Source organism: Salmo trutta, chromosome 37, assembly GCF_901001165.1.
Source record: "Salmo trutta chromosome 37, fSalTru1.1, whole genome shotgun sequence".
In the NCBI taxonomy this organism is placed as follows: domain Eukaryota; kingdom Metazoa; phylum Chordata; class Actinopteri; order Salmoniformes; family Salmonidae; genus Salmo; species Salmo trutta.
In genome coordinates this window covers 33,706,371-33,720,672 of record NC_042993.1, presented here as the reverse complement: position 1 = coordinate 33,720,672, position 14,302 = coordinate 33,706,371, and the positions used below count along the sequence as shown (strand labels likewise).

Here is a 14,302-nt window from a genome sequence, read left to right as displayed (position 1 = left end):
ATTCAGATGAAACACGTCAAAATATCAGGAGAACAATTGGTATTGTTTGGGGAGGCAGGTAGCCTAGTGATCAGAGCGTTGGGCCAGTAACCGAAAGATTGCTGGATTGAATCACCAAGCTGACAAGGTAAAAATCTGTCCTTCTGCCCTGAACAAGGCAGTTAACCCACTGTTCCCCGGTAGGCAGTCATTGTAAATAAGAATATGTTTTAACTGACTTGCCAAAAAAAAAACTCTTAAAATAGAGAATCCACAGATGTAACATAAAAAATCAAATCTTACTGGTCACATACACATATTAAGCAGATGTTATTGCAGGTGTAGCCAAATGCTTGTGTTTCTAGCTCCAACCGTGCAGTAGTATCTAACAATTCACAACAATACACACAAATCTAAAAGTAAAAGAATGGAATTAAAAAATACATAAATATTAGGACGAGCAATGATGAGTGGCATTGACTAAAATACAGTAGAATAGAATAGATTATATACACATGAGATGAGTAAAGCAGTATGTAAATATTATTAAAGTGACTAGTGTTCCATTATCAAAGTGGCCAGTGATTCCATGTCAATGTATATAGAGCAGCAGCCTCTAAGGTGCAGGGTTTAGCAGCCGGGTGGTAGCCGGCTAGTGATGGCTATTTAACAGTCTGATGGCCTTGAGATAGAAGCTGTTTCTCAGTCTCTCGGTCCCAGCTTTGATGCACCTGTACTGACATCACCTTCTGGATGATAGCGGGGTGAACAGGCCGTGGCTCGGGTGGTTGATGTCCTTGATGATCTTTTTGGCCTTCCTGTGACATCGGGTGCTGTAGGTGTCCTGGAGGGCAGGCAGTGTGCCCCCGGTGATTCGTTAGGCAGACCATACCACCCTCTGGAGAGCCCTGTGGTTGAGGGCGGTGCAGTTGCTGTACCATGCGGTGATACAGCCTGACAGGATGCCCTCAATTGTGCATATGTAAAAGTTTATGAGGTTCTTAGGGGCCAGGCCGAATTTGCGCCTTCTTCACCACACTGTTTATGTGGGTGGACCATTTCAGATTGTCAGTGATGTGTATGCCGAGGAACTTGAAGTTTTCCACCTTCTCCACTGCGGTCCCGTCGATGTGGATAGGGGCGTGCTCCCTCTACAGTTTCCGGAAATCCACGATCAGCTCCTTCGTTTTGTTGATGTTGAGGGAGAGGTTATTTTCCTGGCACCACTCCGCCAAGGCCATCACCTCCTCCCTGTAGGCTGTCTCGTCATTGTTGGTAATTAAATCAAATCAAATTGTATTTGTTACATGCGCTGAATACAATAGTGACATGTTTACAAAACCTTAACCAACAATGCAGTTTTAAGAAAATACCTAAAAAGATAAGAAATAAAAGTAACAAATAATTCAAGAGCAGCAGTAAAATAACAATAGCTAGACTATATACGGGTACTGGTACAGAGTCAATGTGCGGGGGCACCGGTTAGTCGAGGTAATTGAGGTAATATGTACATGTAGGTAGAGTTATTAAAGTGACTTTGCATAAATAATAAACAGAGAGTAGCAGCAGCCTTAAAGAGGGGGGATCAATGCAAATAGTCTGGGTAGCCATTTGATTAGATGTTCAGGAGTCTTATGGCTTGGGGGTAGAAGCTATTTAGAAGCCTCTTGGACCTAGACTTGACACTCCAGTACCGCTTGCCGTGCGGTAGCAGAGAGAACAGTCTATGACTAGGGTGAATGGAGTCTTTGACAATTTTTAGGGCCTTCCTCTGACACCGCCTGGTATAGAGGTCCTGGGTGGCAGGAAGCTTGGCCGTACACACTACCCTCTGTTGTGACTTGCGGTTGGAGGCCGAGCAGTTGCCATACCAGGCAGTGATGCAACCAGTCAGGATGTTCTCTATGGTGCAGCTGTAGAACCTTTTGAGGATCTGAGGACCCATGCCAAATCTTTTTAATATCCTGAGGGGGAATAGGTTTTGTCGTGCCCTCTCCTGAGGGGGAATAGGTTTTGTTGTGCCCTTTTCACGACTGTCTTGGTGTGCTTGGACCATGTTAGTTTGTTGGTGATATGGACACCAAGGAACTTGAAACTCAACCTGCTCCACTACAACCCTGTCAATGAGAATGGGGGCGTGCTCGGTCCTCCTTTTCCTGTAGTCCACAATCATCTTGTCTTGATCACGTTGACGGAGAGGTTGTTGTCCTTGCACCACACGGCCAGGTCTCTGACCTCCTCCCTATAGGCTGTCTTGTTGTTGTCGGTGATCAGGCCTACCACTGTTGGTCGTCTGCAAACTTGATGATTGAGTTGGAGGCGTGTGTGGCCACGCAGTCATGGGTGAACAGGGAGAACAGGAGAGGGCTGAGCACGTACCCCTGTGGGGCCCCTGTGTTGAGGATCAGCGAAGTGGAGGTGCTGTTTCCTACCTTCACCAAAAGTTTCAGTTTTAACACCTGTAACAAAGGTAGTTATAATGCCTGTAACAAGAGAGTGCTCTGCTTTGTTGTATGTAGTCATCTGATTGCAGCGCCCTCTCGGGCCAATAAGTGACATGGCTGGCTGTTAAGCAATATCCAACCACACACATTGTCACGGCTGTGAATGACTCATGATCTACATTGTGAACAACTGTCTCATCATTCTGGACTGCTGACCCTGTTCCTCAGAAAGCAGATCACTTGTGTAAGGTGGCCTTATTGCACTATGTGTCCGTCACCATGATAATATTAATTATGGCACAGTAGAAAAACATTTTGCAACGGAAATTGAAAATGAGTGTTTCTCATTGGACAAGTTCAGGTATTCTCTCCCGGATGAAGTTTTCTTCTGTTTGGTGGATAATGAATATGACCAAGGGCTTGGGAAAAGAAGTGGTGGTATAAGTACTGATGTATGACAAGGGAGAAAGTTTATTGAGCTGCTCAAAAAGTATCCACATTTGCTATTGTAGGAAAGAGGAACTAAAGGAGAGTGGAGAACACACAGCATAACAATGTCTTCAGCAGTGTTGGGGAGTAGTAAACTACAATCGTAGCCAAAGGCTTTGAGAATGACACAAATATTCATTTTCACAAAGTCTGCTGCCTCAGTTTGTATGATGGCAATTTGCATATACTCCAGAATGTTATGAGGAGCGATCAGATGAATTGCAATTAATTGCAAAGGCCCTCTTTGCCATGCAAATGAACTGAATCCCCAAAAAACATTTACACTGCATTTCAGCCCTGCCACAAAAGGACCAGCTGACATCATTTCAGTGATTCTCTCGTTAACACAGGTGTGAGTGTTGACGAGGACAAGGCTGGAGATCACTCTGTCATGCTGATTGAGTTCGAATAACAGACTGGAAGCTTCAAAAGGAGGGTGGTGCTTGGAATCATTGTTCTTCCTCTGTCAATCATGGTTACCTTCAAGGAAACACGTGCCGTCATCATTGCTTTGCACAAAAAGGGCTTCACAGGCAAGGATATTGCTGCCAGTAAGATTGCACCTAATCAACCATCTATCGGATCATCAAGAACTTCAAGGAGAGTGGTTCAATTGTTGTGAAGAAGGCTTCAGGGCGCCCAAGAAAGTCCAGCAAGCGCCAGGACTGTCTCCTAAAGTTGATTCAGCTGCAGGATCGGGGCACCACCAGTACAGAGCTTGCTCAGGAATGGCAGCAGGCAGGTGTGAGTGCATCTGCACGCACAGTGAGGTGAAGACTTGGAGGATGGCTTGGTGTCAAGAAGGGCAGCAAAGAAGCCACTTCTCTCCATGAAAAACATCAGGGACAGACTGATATTCTGCAAAAGGTGCAGGGATTGGACTGCTCATGACTGGGGTAAAGTCATTTTCTCTGATGAATCCCCTTTCTGATTGTTTAGGGCATCCGGAAAGAATCTTGTCCGGAGAAGACGAGGTGAGCGCTACCATCAGTCCTGTGTCATGCCAACAGTAAAGCATCCTGAGACCATTCATGTGTGGGGTTGCTTCTCAGCCAAGGGAGTGGGCTCACTCACAATTCTGCCTAAGAACACAGCCATGAATAAAGATCCTCCGAGAGCAACTTCTCCCAACCATCCAGGAACAGTTTTGTGACGAACAATGCCTTTTCCAGCATGATGGAGCACCTTGCCATAAGGCAAAAGTGATAACTAAGTGGCTCGGGGAACAAAACATTGATATTTTGGGTCCATGGCCAGGAAACTCCCCAGACCTTAATCCCATTGAGAACTTGTGGTCAATCCTCAAGAGGTGGGTGGACAAACAAAACCCACAAATTCTGACAAACTCCAAGCATTGATCATGCAAAAATGGGCTGCCATCAGTCAGGATGTGGCCCAGAAGTTAATTGACAGCATGCCAGGGTAGATTGCAGAGGTCTTGAAAAAGAAGGGTCAACACTGCAAATATTGACTCTTAGCATCAACTTCATGTAATTGTCAATAAAAGCCTTTGAAACTTATGAAATGCTTGTAATTATACTTAAGTATTCCATAGTAACACCACACAAAAATATCTAAAGACACTGAAGCAGCAAACGTTGTGTAAATTAATATTTGTGTCATTGTCAAAACTTTTGGCCACGACTGTACATATAGTTCAACTAGTAATTTAACTACATTTTTCTGTAGCTTGGTGGTAGTTGAACTACATTAAAATCTTGGTCGTTTTTTTCAATAGTTATTTACTTTTTTTTACCATCTAGCTAACTACTGGAACTCAAAAAATAACAAAAATAATAATAACAACAACAACAAAAACACAAGAGACAAAGCTACCTACTGGGCACAGACGTCAATTCAACGTTTGTTCAATGTAATTTAGTTGAGATGACGTGGAAACAATGTTGATTCAACCAATGTGTGCCCAGTGGGTAAGTACACATGGGGGTTATGCAAATTCAAAGGACACAAATGTAAGAAAGGTACCATCCTGTAGGTTTTTGCTCCAACCCTAATATAGCTCACCTGATTCTAATAATTAGCTGGTTGATAATCAAAAATCGGGTTAGTTACAACTGGGTTGGAGCAAAAACCTACAAGGGGTTTACTCCTCAGGAACAGGGTTGGAGAGCCCTGATATAAATTGACTGTGAAGGATGCACTTCCATGAAATTATATTAGATGAAGCAAGTATGGAAAGGATTTGATTGTCCTCATACTCAAGCTTTGGATTGCTTTTCCAGTCCAGCAAGCATCAGAAAACCAGTTTTGGCATGCGAGGTAATGAACACCACTAAAGCTAACATCTTTCCCAAACAAACAATGACATGCTTAGACAGGCACGCACACGCACACACACGCACACACACACACACACACACACACACACACACACACACACACACACACACACACACACACACACACACACACACACACACACACACACACACACACACACACACACACACACACACACAGTGGAGGCTGCTGAGGGGAGGACGATTCAGAATAATGTCTGGAACGGAGCAAATGGAATGGCATCAAACACATGGAACTCATGTGTTTACTGTATCTGATACCATTCCACCCATTCTACTCCAGGCAGTACCACAAGCCTGTCCTCCCCAATTAAGTTGCCACCAACCTCCTGTGACACATAGACACAGATAAAATAAATAAATATTTGCTACATTGCTGAGGGCAGGTTCATTGGAAGCTCCTCCCCCATCCCTTAGGCCACAGTTTACAAGGGGAGGGAAGGAAAGACCAGTGCAGAAACATACAAAAATGGCCCAAATTATGTTCTGAGATACCTGTGACACAAAACTGCTGTATCTGTATATCCTATAGTCTACGACATGCTTCAAATGTTGGAGGCAAGCAATATAGAGGATGTATTCTAATTTATATAGACCAACCATACTCTCCTTTGCATTATAATATTTATTTAACTAGGTAAGTCAGTTAAGAACAAATTCTTATTTACAGACGGCCTACCCCGGCCAAACCCTAACCCGGACAACGCTGGGCCAATTGTGCGCCGCCCTATGGGACTCCCAATCACAGCCGGTTGTGATACAGCCTGGAATCAAACCAGGGTCTGTAGTGACGCCTCTAGCACTGAGATGCAGTGCCTTAGACCGCTGCGCCACACTGGAGCCCTATGACTAATGTATACAAAGATAGTCAGATTGCATTCTGCACTAGATCAAAACAGAGTGGGCAGTGCAGATTTGATTGGTGTATTCGTATCATAGACCTGAATAGGGCACTAACCAATTCTGATGCAAATTTGGGCAAAAATTTAGGCCCTGCCAGAAAACAAAGACTAGGCAATGCACATGTGAATGTAAAAAAACATGTACATCTACACATGTACATTTGTTTCAGACAGCTATTGCCATGTTGAATGGGGACAGTTAGTAAACAGAAAGAGCCATGTGGATTCTCTATAAAGCCTAACAGACAGGATTTGTGAGTTTTTCAAAGTCCACACACCTGAGGCCAAAAGCCATATAAGCACCTGCTTAAAGTGACAATGACAAAGGCAAGCGTTAGGCAAGGGTTCACCCACAAAAGATGTGCTCTACACCAGTGGTTCCCAAACTTTTTATAGTCTCGTACCCTTTCAAACATTCAACGTCCAGCTGCGTACCAGGGTCAGCGCACTCTCAAATGTTGTTTTATGTCATCATTGTAAGCCTGCCACACACACACCTTATGATACATTCATTAAACATAGGAATGAGTGTGAGTTTGTCACAACCCGGCTCGTGGGAAGTGACAAAGAGCTCTTATAGGACCAGGGCACAAATAATAATATAATAATAATCAATAATTTAGCTTTTTATTTAGCCATCTTCCATATAAAACTTTATTTGTTCATCGAAAATTGTGAATAACTCACAACAGGTTAATGAGAAGGGTGTGCTTGAAAGGATCCACATAACTCTGCAATGTTGGGTTGTATTGGAGAGAGTCTCATTCTTAAATCATTTCCCACACACAGTCAGTGCCTGTATTTAGTTTTCATGCTAGTGAGGCCCGAGAATCCACTCTCACATAGGTATGAGGTTGCAAAGGGCATCGGTGTCTTAACAGTGCGATTTGCCAAGGCAGGATACTCTGAGCGCAGCCCAATCCAGAAATCCGGCAATGGCTTCTGATTAAATTAAATTTTCACAGAACCGCTTGTTGCAATTTCAATGAGGCTCACTTGTTCAGATGAGGCTCTTTTGTTCAGATATCGGTAAGTGGACTGGAGGCAGGGCATGAAAGGGATAACGAATCCAGTTGTTTGTGTCATCCGTTTCGGGAAAGTACCTGCCTAATTGCGCACCCAACTCACTCAGGTGCTTCGCTATATCACATTTGACATTGTCCGTAAGCTTGTGTTCATTTGCACACAAAAAAATCATACAACGGTGGAAAGACCTGTCTGTTGTCCTTGTTAATGCAGACAGAGAAGAGCTCCAACTTCTTAATCATAGCCTCAATTTTGTCCCGCACAATGAATATAGTTGCGGTGAGTCCCTGTAATTCTAGATTCAGAACATTCAGGCGAGAAAAAACATCACCCAGATAAGCCAGTCGTGTGAGAAACTCGTCATCGTGCAAGCGGTCAGACAAGTGAAAATGATGGTCAGTAAAGAAAACTTTAAGCTCATCTCTCCATTCCATTCAACTTTGCCCCTTGATAACCAGCACACTTCTGTATGTTGTAAAACCGTTACATGGTCACTGCCCATATCATTGCATAGTGCAGAAAATACACAAGAGTTCAGGGGTCTTGCTTTAACCTCTCTAGGGTAGGGGGCAGTATTTTCATTTCCGGATAAAAAACGTACCCGATTTAATCTGGTTATTACTACTGCCCAGAAACTAGAATATGCATATAATTGTTTGATTTGGATAGAAAACACCCTAAAGTTTCTAAAACTGTTTGAATGGTGTCTGTGAGTATAACAGAACTCATATGGCAGGCCAAAACCTGAGAAGATTCTGTACAGGAAGTGCCCTCTCTGACCATTTCTTGGCCTTCTATACCCTCTTTATTGAAAACAGAGGATCTCTGCTGTAACGTGACATTTTCTAAGGCTCCCATAGGCTCTCAGAAGGCGCCAGAACGTTGAATGATGACTTTGCTGTCCCTGACTTTGCTGTCCCTGTCCCTGACTTTGCTGTCCCTACTCAGAATATTGCAAAATGTGCTTTCACTGAAAAGCTATTTTAAAATCGGACACCGCGATTGCATGAAGGAGTTCTGTATCTATAATTCTTAAAATAATTGTTATGTTTTTTGTGAACGTTTATCGTGAGTAATTTAGTAAATTCACCGGAAGTTTTCGGTATGTTTGCTAGTTCTGAACGTCACATGCTAATGTAAAAAGCTGGTTTTTGATATAAATATGAACTTGATTGAACAAAACATGCATGTATTGTATAACATAATGTCATAGGAGTGTCATCTGATGAAGATCATCAAAGGTTAGTGCTGCATTTAGCTGTGGTTTTGGTTTTTGTGACATTATATGCTTGCTTGAAAAATGGGTGTGTGATTATTTCTGGCTGGGTACTCTCCTGACATAATCTAATGTTTTGCTTTCGTTGTAAAGCCTTTTTGAAATCGGACAATGTGGTTAGATTAACGAGAGTCTTGTCTTTAAAATGGTGTAAAATAGTAATATGTTTGAGAAATTGAAGTAATAGCATTTCTAAGGTATTTGAATATCGCGCCACTCGATTCCACTGGCTGGTGACTATGTGGGACGATTTCGTCCCACATACCCTAGAGAGGTTAACAAAGTTAACCATTTTCACTGTTGTGTCCAAAACGTCTTTCAAGCTGTCAGACATTATCTTTGGCAGCAAGAGCGTCTCAGTGGATGCTGCAGTGTACCCAAGTATCCATTCCTGTTGTCCTGGTTTCCATAAGAGGATGTCTTCCTTAATTGACCCCCCATAAACGTAACAGACATATACCGGGAGCTGTGCCAGGCCCGCCACGTCTGTTTACTCATCCAGCTGAAACACATAGAAATCACTGGCTTGTATGCAAAGCAGTAATTGTTTCAAAACATCTCCTGCCATGTCACTGATGCTTCGTGAAACAGTGTTGTTTGATGACGACATTGTCTGTATAGTTTTGTTGGCCTTTTCCCACAGCATTGTCCCAACCATATCCGAGGCAGCAGGAATATTTAAGTCCTCCACAATAGTATGGGGCTTGCCTGTCCTAGCCACTCGGTAGCTCACAATATAAGACGCTTCTAGCCCCTTCTTATTAATGGTATCTGTTGCTATTATACATGTCTTACTACTCGAAAGTCATCTTAATTCTCGCTCAAAAAACTCCTGTGGTTTATTTTTCAAATGGCATCTTTTGCACATATAACACACTTTGGCTGAGGAAAGGCACTACTCACAATATAAGTGAACCCCAAATCAATGTAGTTCATATTTGCGCCTCTTCGATGGTCCAATGTCCTTGTCTGTTGTTCGGTGCTTTCCCTGGTAAGTGGGCAGTAGCTCTTCGGCTGCATCAGATTCACAACTGCAATGTCCACGCTAGCTGGGCTAACAACAAATGTAGAATTTCTGATGCTAGCATTGGATGTGCTCGTGGAAGCAGAACAACTTGTGTCGTCGACAGGTACAGGGTACAGGTACAGGGTATTACTGCCGGTAGTAGCAGTACTAACAGTAGAGTTGGTATGTGTCTCTACTTTTTTAACCATTTATACATTTTTGAGCAAACGGAATGAGCAGCATCTGTGTTTGGCTGCATACAGACCGTTAGTGGAATTCCCGCGAGAGAGTAATGGTTAATGTGATTGGATGTTAATTATTTGACTAGGCTACCTGTATTTGACATTGTGTTGTTATTTCGCTGAACACTAGATGGTTACATTTTATTTTTGGCAGTGAAACGAGGCTACTTAGGCGAGAAAAAAACCGTACACAAATGTATAGCCCTTTGGAAAATATAAATGGACTGTTTGAAAATGTGAAGAATTGTTTTTTTTAACGAAAATATATATATATTTTTTTACGTGAATCATTTTCATTTGGTGTACCTCCGACGGCATTACCAGGGGTACGCGTACCCCAGTTTGGGAATACCTGCTTTACACAATGGGTTGCTCAAAATACTAAGTTGTTTTCATTCAATTGCAATTGCAGGCTAGGGTCCTTGTGGTGAAAGGAGATCTGAGGCACGTGCATCTGCAGTCAGAGCACACTATCACAACAGCCACTGCAGCCAGTGGCCTAGAATAGCACAGGCATTCCACTGCCCCTCCCCGTCCACACTCAGGCAATGCACAGCAGACTGGTGTGTCACATGGACTCTCAGTGATCTTCGAGATGAAACACACACACACACACACACACACACACACACACACACACACACACACACACACACACACACACACAGACATATGCATACACACTCATGCACTCACTCACACACTCCAGTAGGTATAGACAAATAGACACACACACCACCTACCTATATATTATAATTAAATGTTTCCCACTGTAACTCTTATAAATTACATAGTATTTGTGTGTTAAACCAAAACCCAGCAACATTTTAGCAACAAGATATTTTTATTATAACACATTGTTGTCCACATATATCAAAGAAAGGGAGAAACCATAGCGATAGGCTCCAGAGTGGTGCAGCAGTCTTAGGCACTGCATCTCAGTGCAAGAGGTGTCACTGCAATCCCTGGTTCGAATCCAGGCTGTATCACATCTGGCCGTGATTGGGAGTACCATAGGGTGGCGCACAATTGGCCCAATGTAGTACTGGTTTGGCTGGGGTAGGCTGTCATTGTAAATAAGAATTTGTTCTTAACTGACTTGCCTAGTTAAATAAAAAGTTGACTACTTTAAAATGGCAGAAGCATGGATGTCCTCAATGGCATTGCCCATACTAAAACTGGCCTTTGTCATTCTCTATGGGAGAATCCTTGATTATTAAAAAAATACAGAGGGGGTATTCAAATTGGCTAGTGTGTCACAGTACTCCACTCCTTTTTTCTATGCACATGCACAACTATATTAAGTAGAGACCAATCGGAACAAAGGAGAGGCAACAGTAGCTCCACCTCTCTCTCCCCCCATGCCTTCCCCCAGAGTTTTTTTTAGATGTATAATCCCTGAGTTGACCCAGAAAATAGGCAGTTGTTTCAAGATCTGATGCGGCAATCTGTGCATCGGCCCTGCTTGAGCATGAAGCGTAACCCTGTGGAATACATACTGTAATCTGAAGACACCTCGCTTTGCAGTGCAAAACTAAAATAAAACGTAGCAGTAGCAAAATCCCTGAACTTTAATCCGAGTAGATACGGGTACGTGTTTGTTTTAATGCATTTATTGTAGAATTCGCTGTCAGGCGTTTGTGTGAAGGTCTTGGGGTTGCTGATCCATTGTTTGCCTTTTCGTTGTTTTTAGGAGTATGGGAATAATTAATCGGCAATTGTAGGCTAGACATATTTGACTGAAATAAAATAGTGGTGTGTATTAACAAAGGGAGGAGGTCGTAGACGTTATGGATGTTATGAATTGAATTTGGGAAACAATCCTAAATTTTAACAACCATATAATATAGGCTACAGCTGTTGGAGAATGCATAATGCCAATGTATCGCCTCTTTGTTGCAACGTGCATAAAATAACCGAGCTGGTTTCATTGTGTTTGATGTGCACTGTGGAGGGAATATAAACCAAATTATAGTTAATTCATCATCACTAACCGAGACGCATTTTATAATCTATTAAATCAATCGAATATCCAGTTGTAAAGGTAACAAGGTTGATAGTTAGCCTACCTGTGTTTCAATCGGCAAGGCACAAAGGAGTATTTGCAGTGACACTGAGGAAGACATGGAAAGGCTTTCTAGTGTTCGCGAAAAGAGCACAAACAGCGGTTCTTGAATAGGAAGCGTCTCCTGTGGTTTCACTCTGCCAGTTTAGGACATTGTTGGCTACATTCTTCCAGGAAATAATATTGCGTAATAATGTTTGAGAAATATATCGAAATAAATTGTCTTGTTGCCAAATCAACCCGTGTTTCTACATGAACTGCCATAAACTGCTTTTATGCATCCAAACAGACAGGTTCCTCTAGTGCAGCCAAGTCATATGTCCATGGCATGTCACCTATTCACTAATTGGTTTCAATCGTGCCAAATGTAGGCTACTGCATGCTCATTGAACTTCTACCTACCTACATGAGGGGTTGAAAATCAACTGCATCGCTTTAACTGTGTTTCCTCTATGCTCAAAGACAGGAGCCATGGCGGATCATCTAATGATGCCCATGAACCACAGCTCTGCTAGTGGGGGCCTCCACGGCTACAGAATGGGCATGAACGGAGGCCTGCAGGCAGGCCACCAGCAGCACGTAGTGCCTCAGCCTGGCCTCCGAGCCCTGCCCAATGGCCAGATGATGCACTACGGTGGGGGACCTCAGCAGCAGGCCACCATGGAGGTGGCCATGAGGCAGCGGCAGGGCATGGTGGGGCCCGTGAACGGACAGCTCAACGGGGCTCAGATGGGCCACCACCAGATGACGTCTGGTAACATAATGTACAACAACGGGCAGGCCCAGCAGCAACACCACCCCCAGCACCAGCACCATCACATGAGCCAGCAACAGCAGGTCCAGCAGCACCCGCAGCAGTATATGAATGGTGGTCTCACGTCCCAGCAGCTCATGGCCAGCATGCATCTGCAAAAACTCAACACCCAGTATCACGGACATCCACTAGGGCCAATGAACAGCAACCACATGGGCAACGGGGCAGCCCAGTACCGCATTGGCCCGGCCCAGCTGGCTAACATGCAGCAGATGGCCGGGCCGGCACTGGCCTTGAATGGCATGGACGCAGACATGATTGACGAGGAGGTTTTGACGTCCCTGGTCATGGAGCTGGGCCTGGACCGCGTTCAGGAGCTGCCTGAACTCTTCCTGGGCCAGAACGAGTTTGACTTCATCTCAGACTTTGTGAGCAAACAGCTGCCCAGCACCGTCAGCTGCTGAGTGAGAGAGGACCTCAGTCAATGATGCTGTGAAAGGGCCTGGAAGGGTGGAGAGTTTGGAAAGTCTTGAGTAGAGTGTTGCCCACTGGAGACAACTCCGCTTTTTGTGTTGTGCCTTTCACTGTAACTGTGCTAGGTCGCCGTGAAAGGCAGAGAAGAGTGAGCGAGAGACGCTGGTCTGGATAACCACAGTGCTATGGTGTCATTTGTGAAGTGACCAGAGGTGTGGTTCTGTGTTGGGTCGCAGCTCACCTGTATAGGGACATCGTCCTCCCGCATCTCTTCCCTCCAGAGATGAATGTAAACAAAACTGCTAAATTTGAGAAACGACTCTGAACAATGTTAAGACACTTGCCTCCTACCTTGGACTCAATGGCAGTTTAGTAGTAAGATGTATTTATTTATTACTCACTCAGAGAAATTAATATAGAACAAACCAGAGACCGACAGATCTTCCAGAGAGAGGATCAAGTGCTTTTGGTATTTTGGGTAAGATCAGGGGAAGTAAACTCCTCAAATTCATTTTTGATCTTCCAAGAGCTTGGATTTCTCTCCAAGAATGGAGACTGCAGTACAAGTAGAATGTAATTTCATGGATTTAAATGGAAGTCCATCATAATTGAATAGCTCACTTTTGGCAAGTATTGCTTTTAGCTGTGATGTTCCTAAACCTACTGCTTGTACTGTATAAATCTGTGTTACTACAGGAAAGTCTATGTAAGATGTAGAACTGCCTTAATTATGCCAATTTATTATTATTTTCTTTACTTTATTGGGTTTTTTTTTCTTCCCTTTGCGGTCAAGACAGGGGGGGGGTGTAAAGGGGTTTTGCGGATCAATAAAAATGGCCTGGATATAAGTGTGGCCTGCTTTTACATTCATTGCACAACTCCCTCAGGCAGAGGAGAGCATTAAAGGTAACCTGGGGGCTAAAGGGAATATGCCACTTCAGGGCTTTCCAGCCTGCAGGGTCCAGGATATTAAATAACTTAATACTGAATTAATTTATCTCAAAGGTGTCCCTGTTTCTTAGGAATATCTTTATTTCCTTCAAGGTATGCACAGTCTTATGATGACTGAGACATTTACTGCTGTAAGCAGCAAATTGTCTTCAATCCTGTAATGGAAAATTATGACTGGTGTGTTAAAATCAAACTCAAAGGTGCACTGCTATCCACCAAAAAGCTGAATTTCTAAGCTGAATTCTTGACCTTTGATATGGAGAAGGACCCACATTGTGGTTTTAGTCATTGCCATTCCTGATCATCCTGACTCCATTAATAAAAATCGATTGAGGAATGAATTTCCTGGTTCCTAGCAGTTACCATAACTCAT

The 14,302-nt window shown here is 43.4% G+C and overlaps 1 protein-coding gene across 2 annotated transcripts; it reads left to right on the top strand.

Moving 5' to 3' along the window:
- The first annotated feature begins 11,060 nt into the window (after window positions 1–11,060).
- cited4b (Cbp/p300-interacting transactivator, with Glu/Asp-rich carboxy-terminal domain, 4b) lies at window positions 11,061–13,971 on the top strand. 2 transcript variants are annotated; one of them, XM_029738197.1, is made up of 2 exons: window positions 11,061–11,275; window positions 12,217–13,971. In XM_029738197.1, exon 2 carries the CDS (start codon window positions 12,222–12,224, stop codon window positions 12,966–12,968), a length of 747 nt encoding a protein of 248 aa, XP_029594057.1. In that variant the 5' UTR covers window positions 11,061–11,275; window positions 12,217–12,221; the 3' UTR covers window positions 12,969–13,971. The 2 variants fall into 2 exon arrangements, with proteins under 2 accessions (XP_029594057.1, XP_029594056.1); XM_029738196.1 differs by having other exon boundaries at window positions 11,063–11,275; window positions 12,213–13,971.
- The last annotated feature ends 331 nt before the right edge of the window (window positions 13,972–14,302 follow it).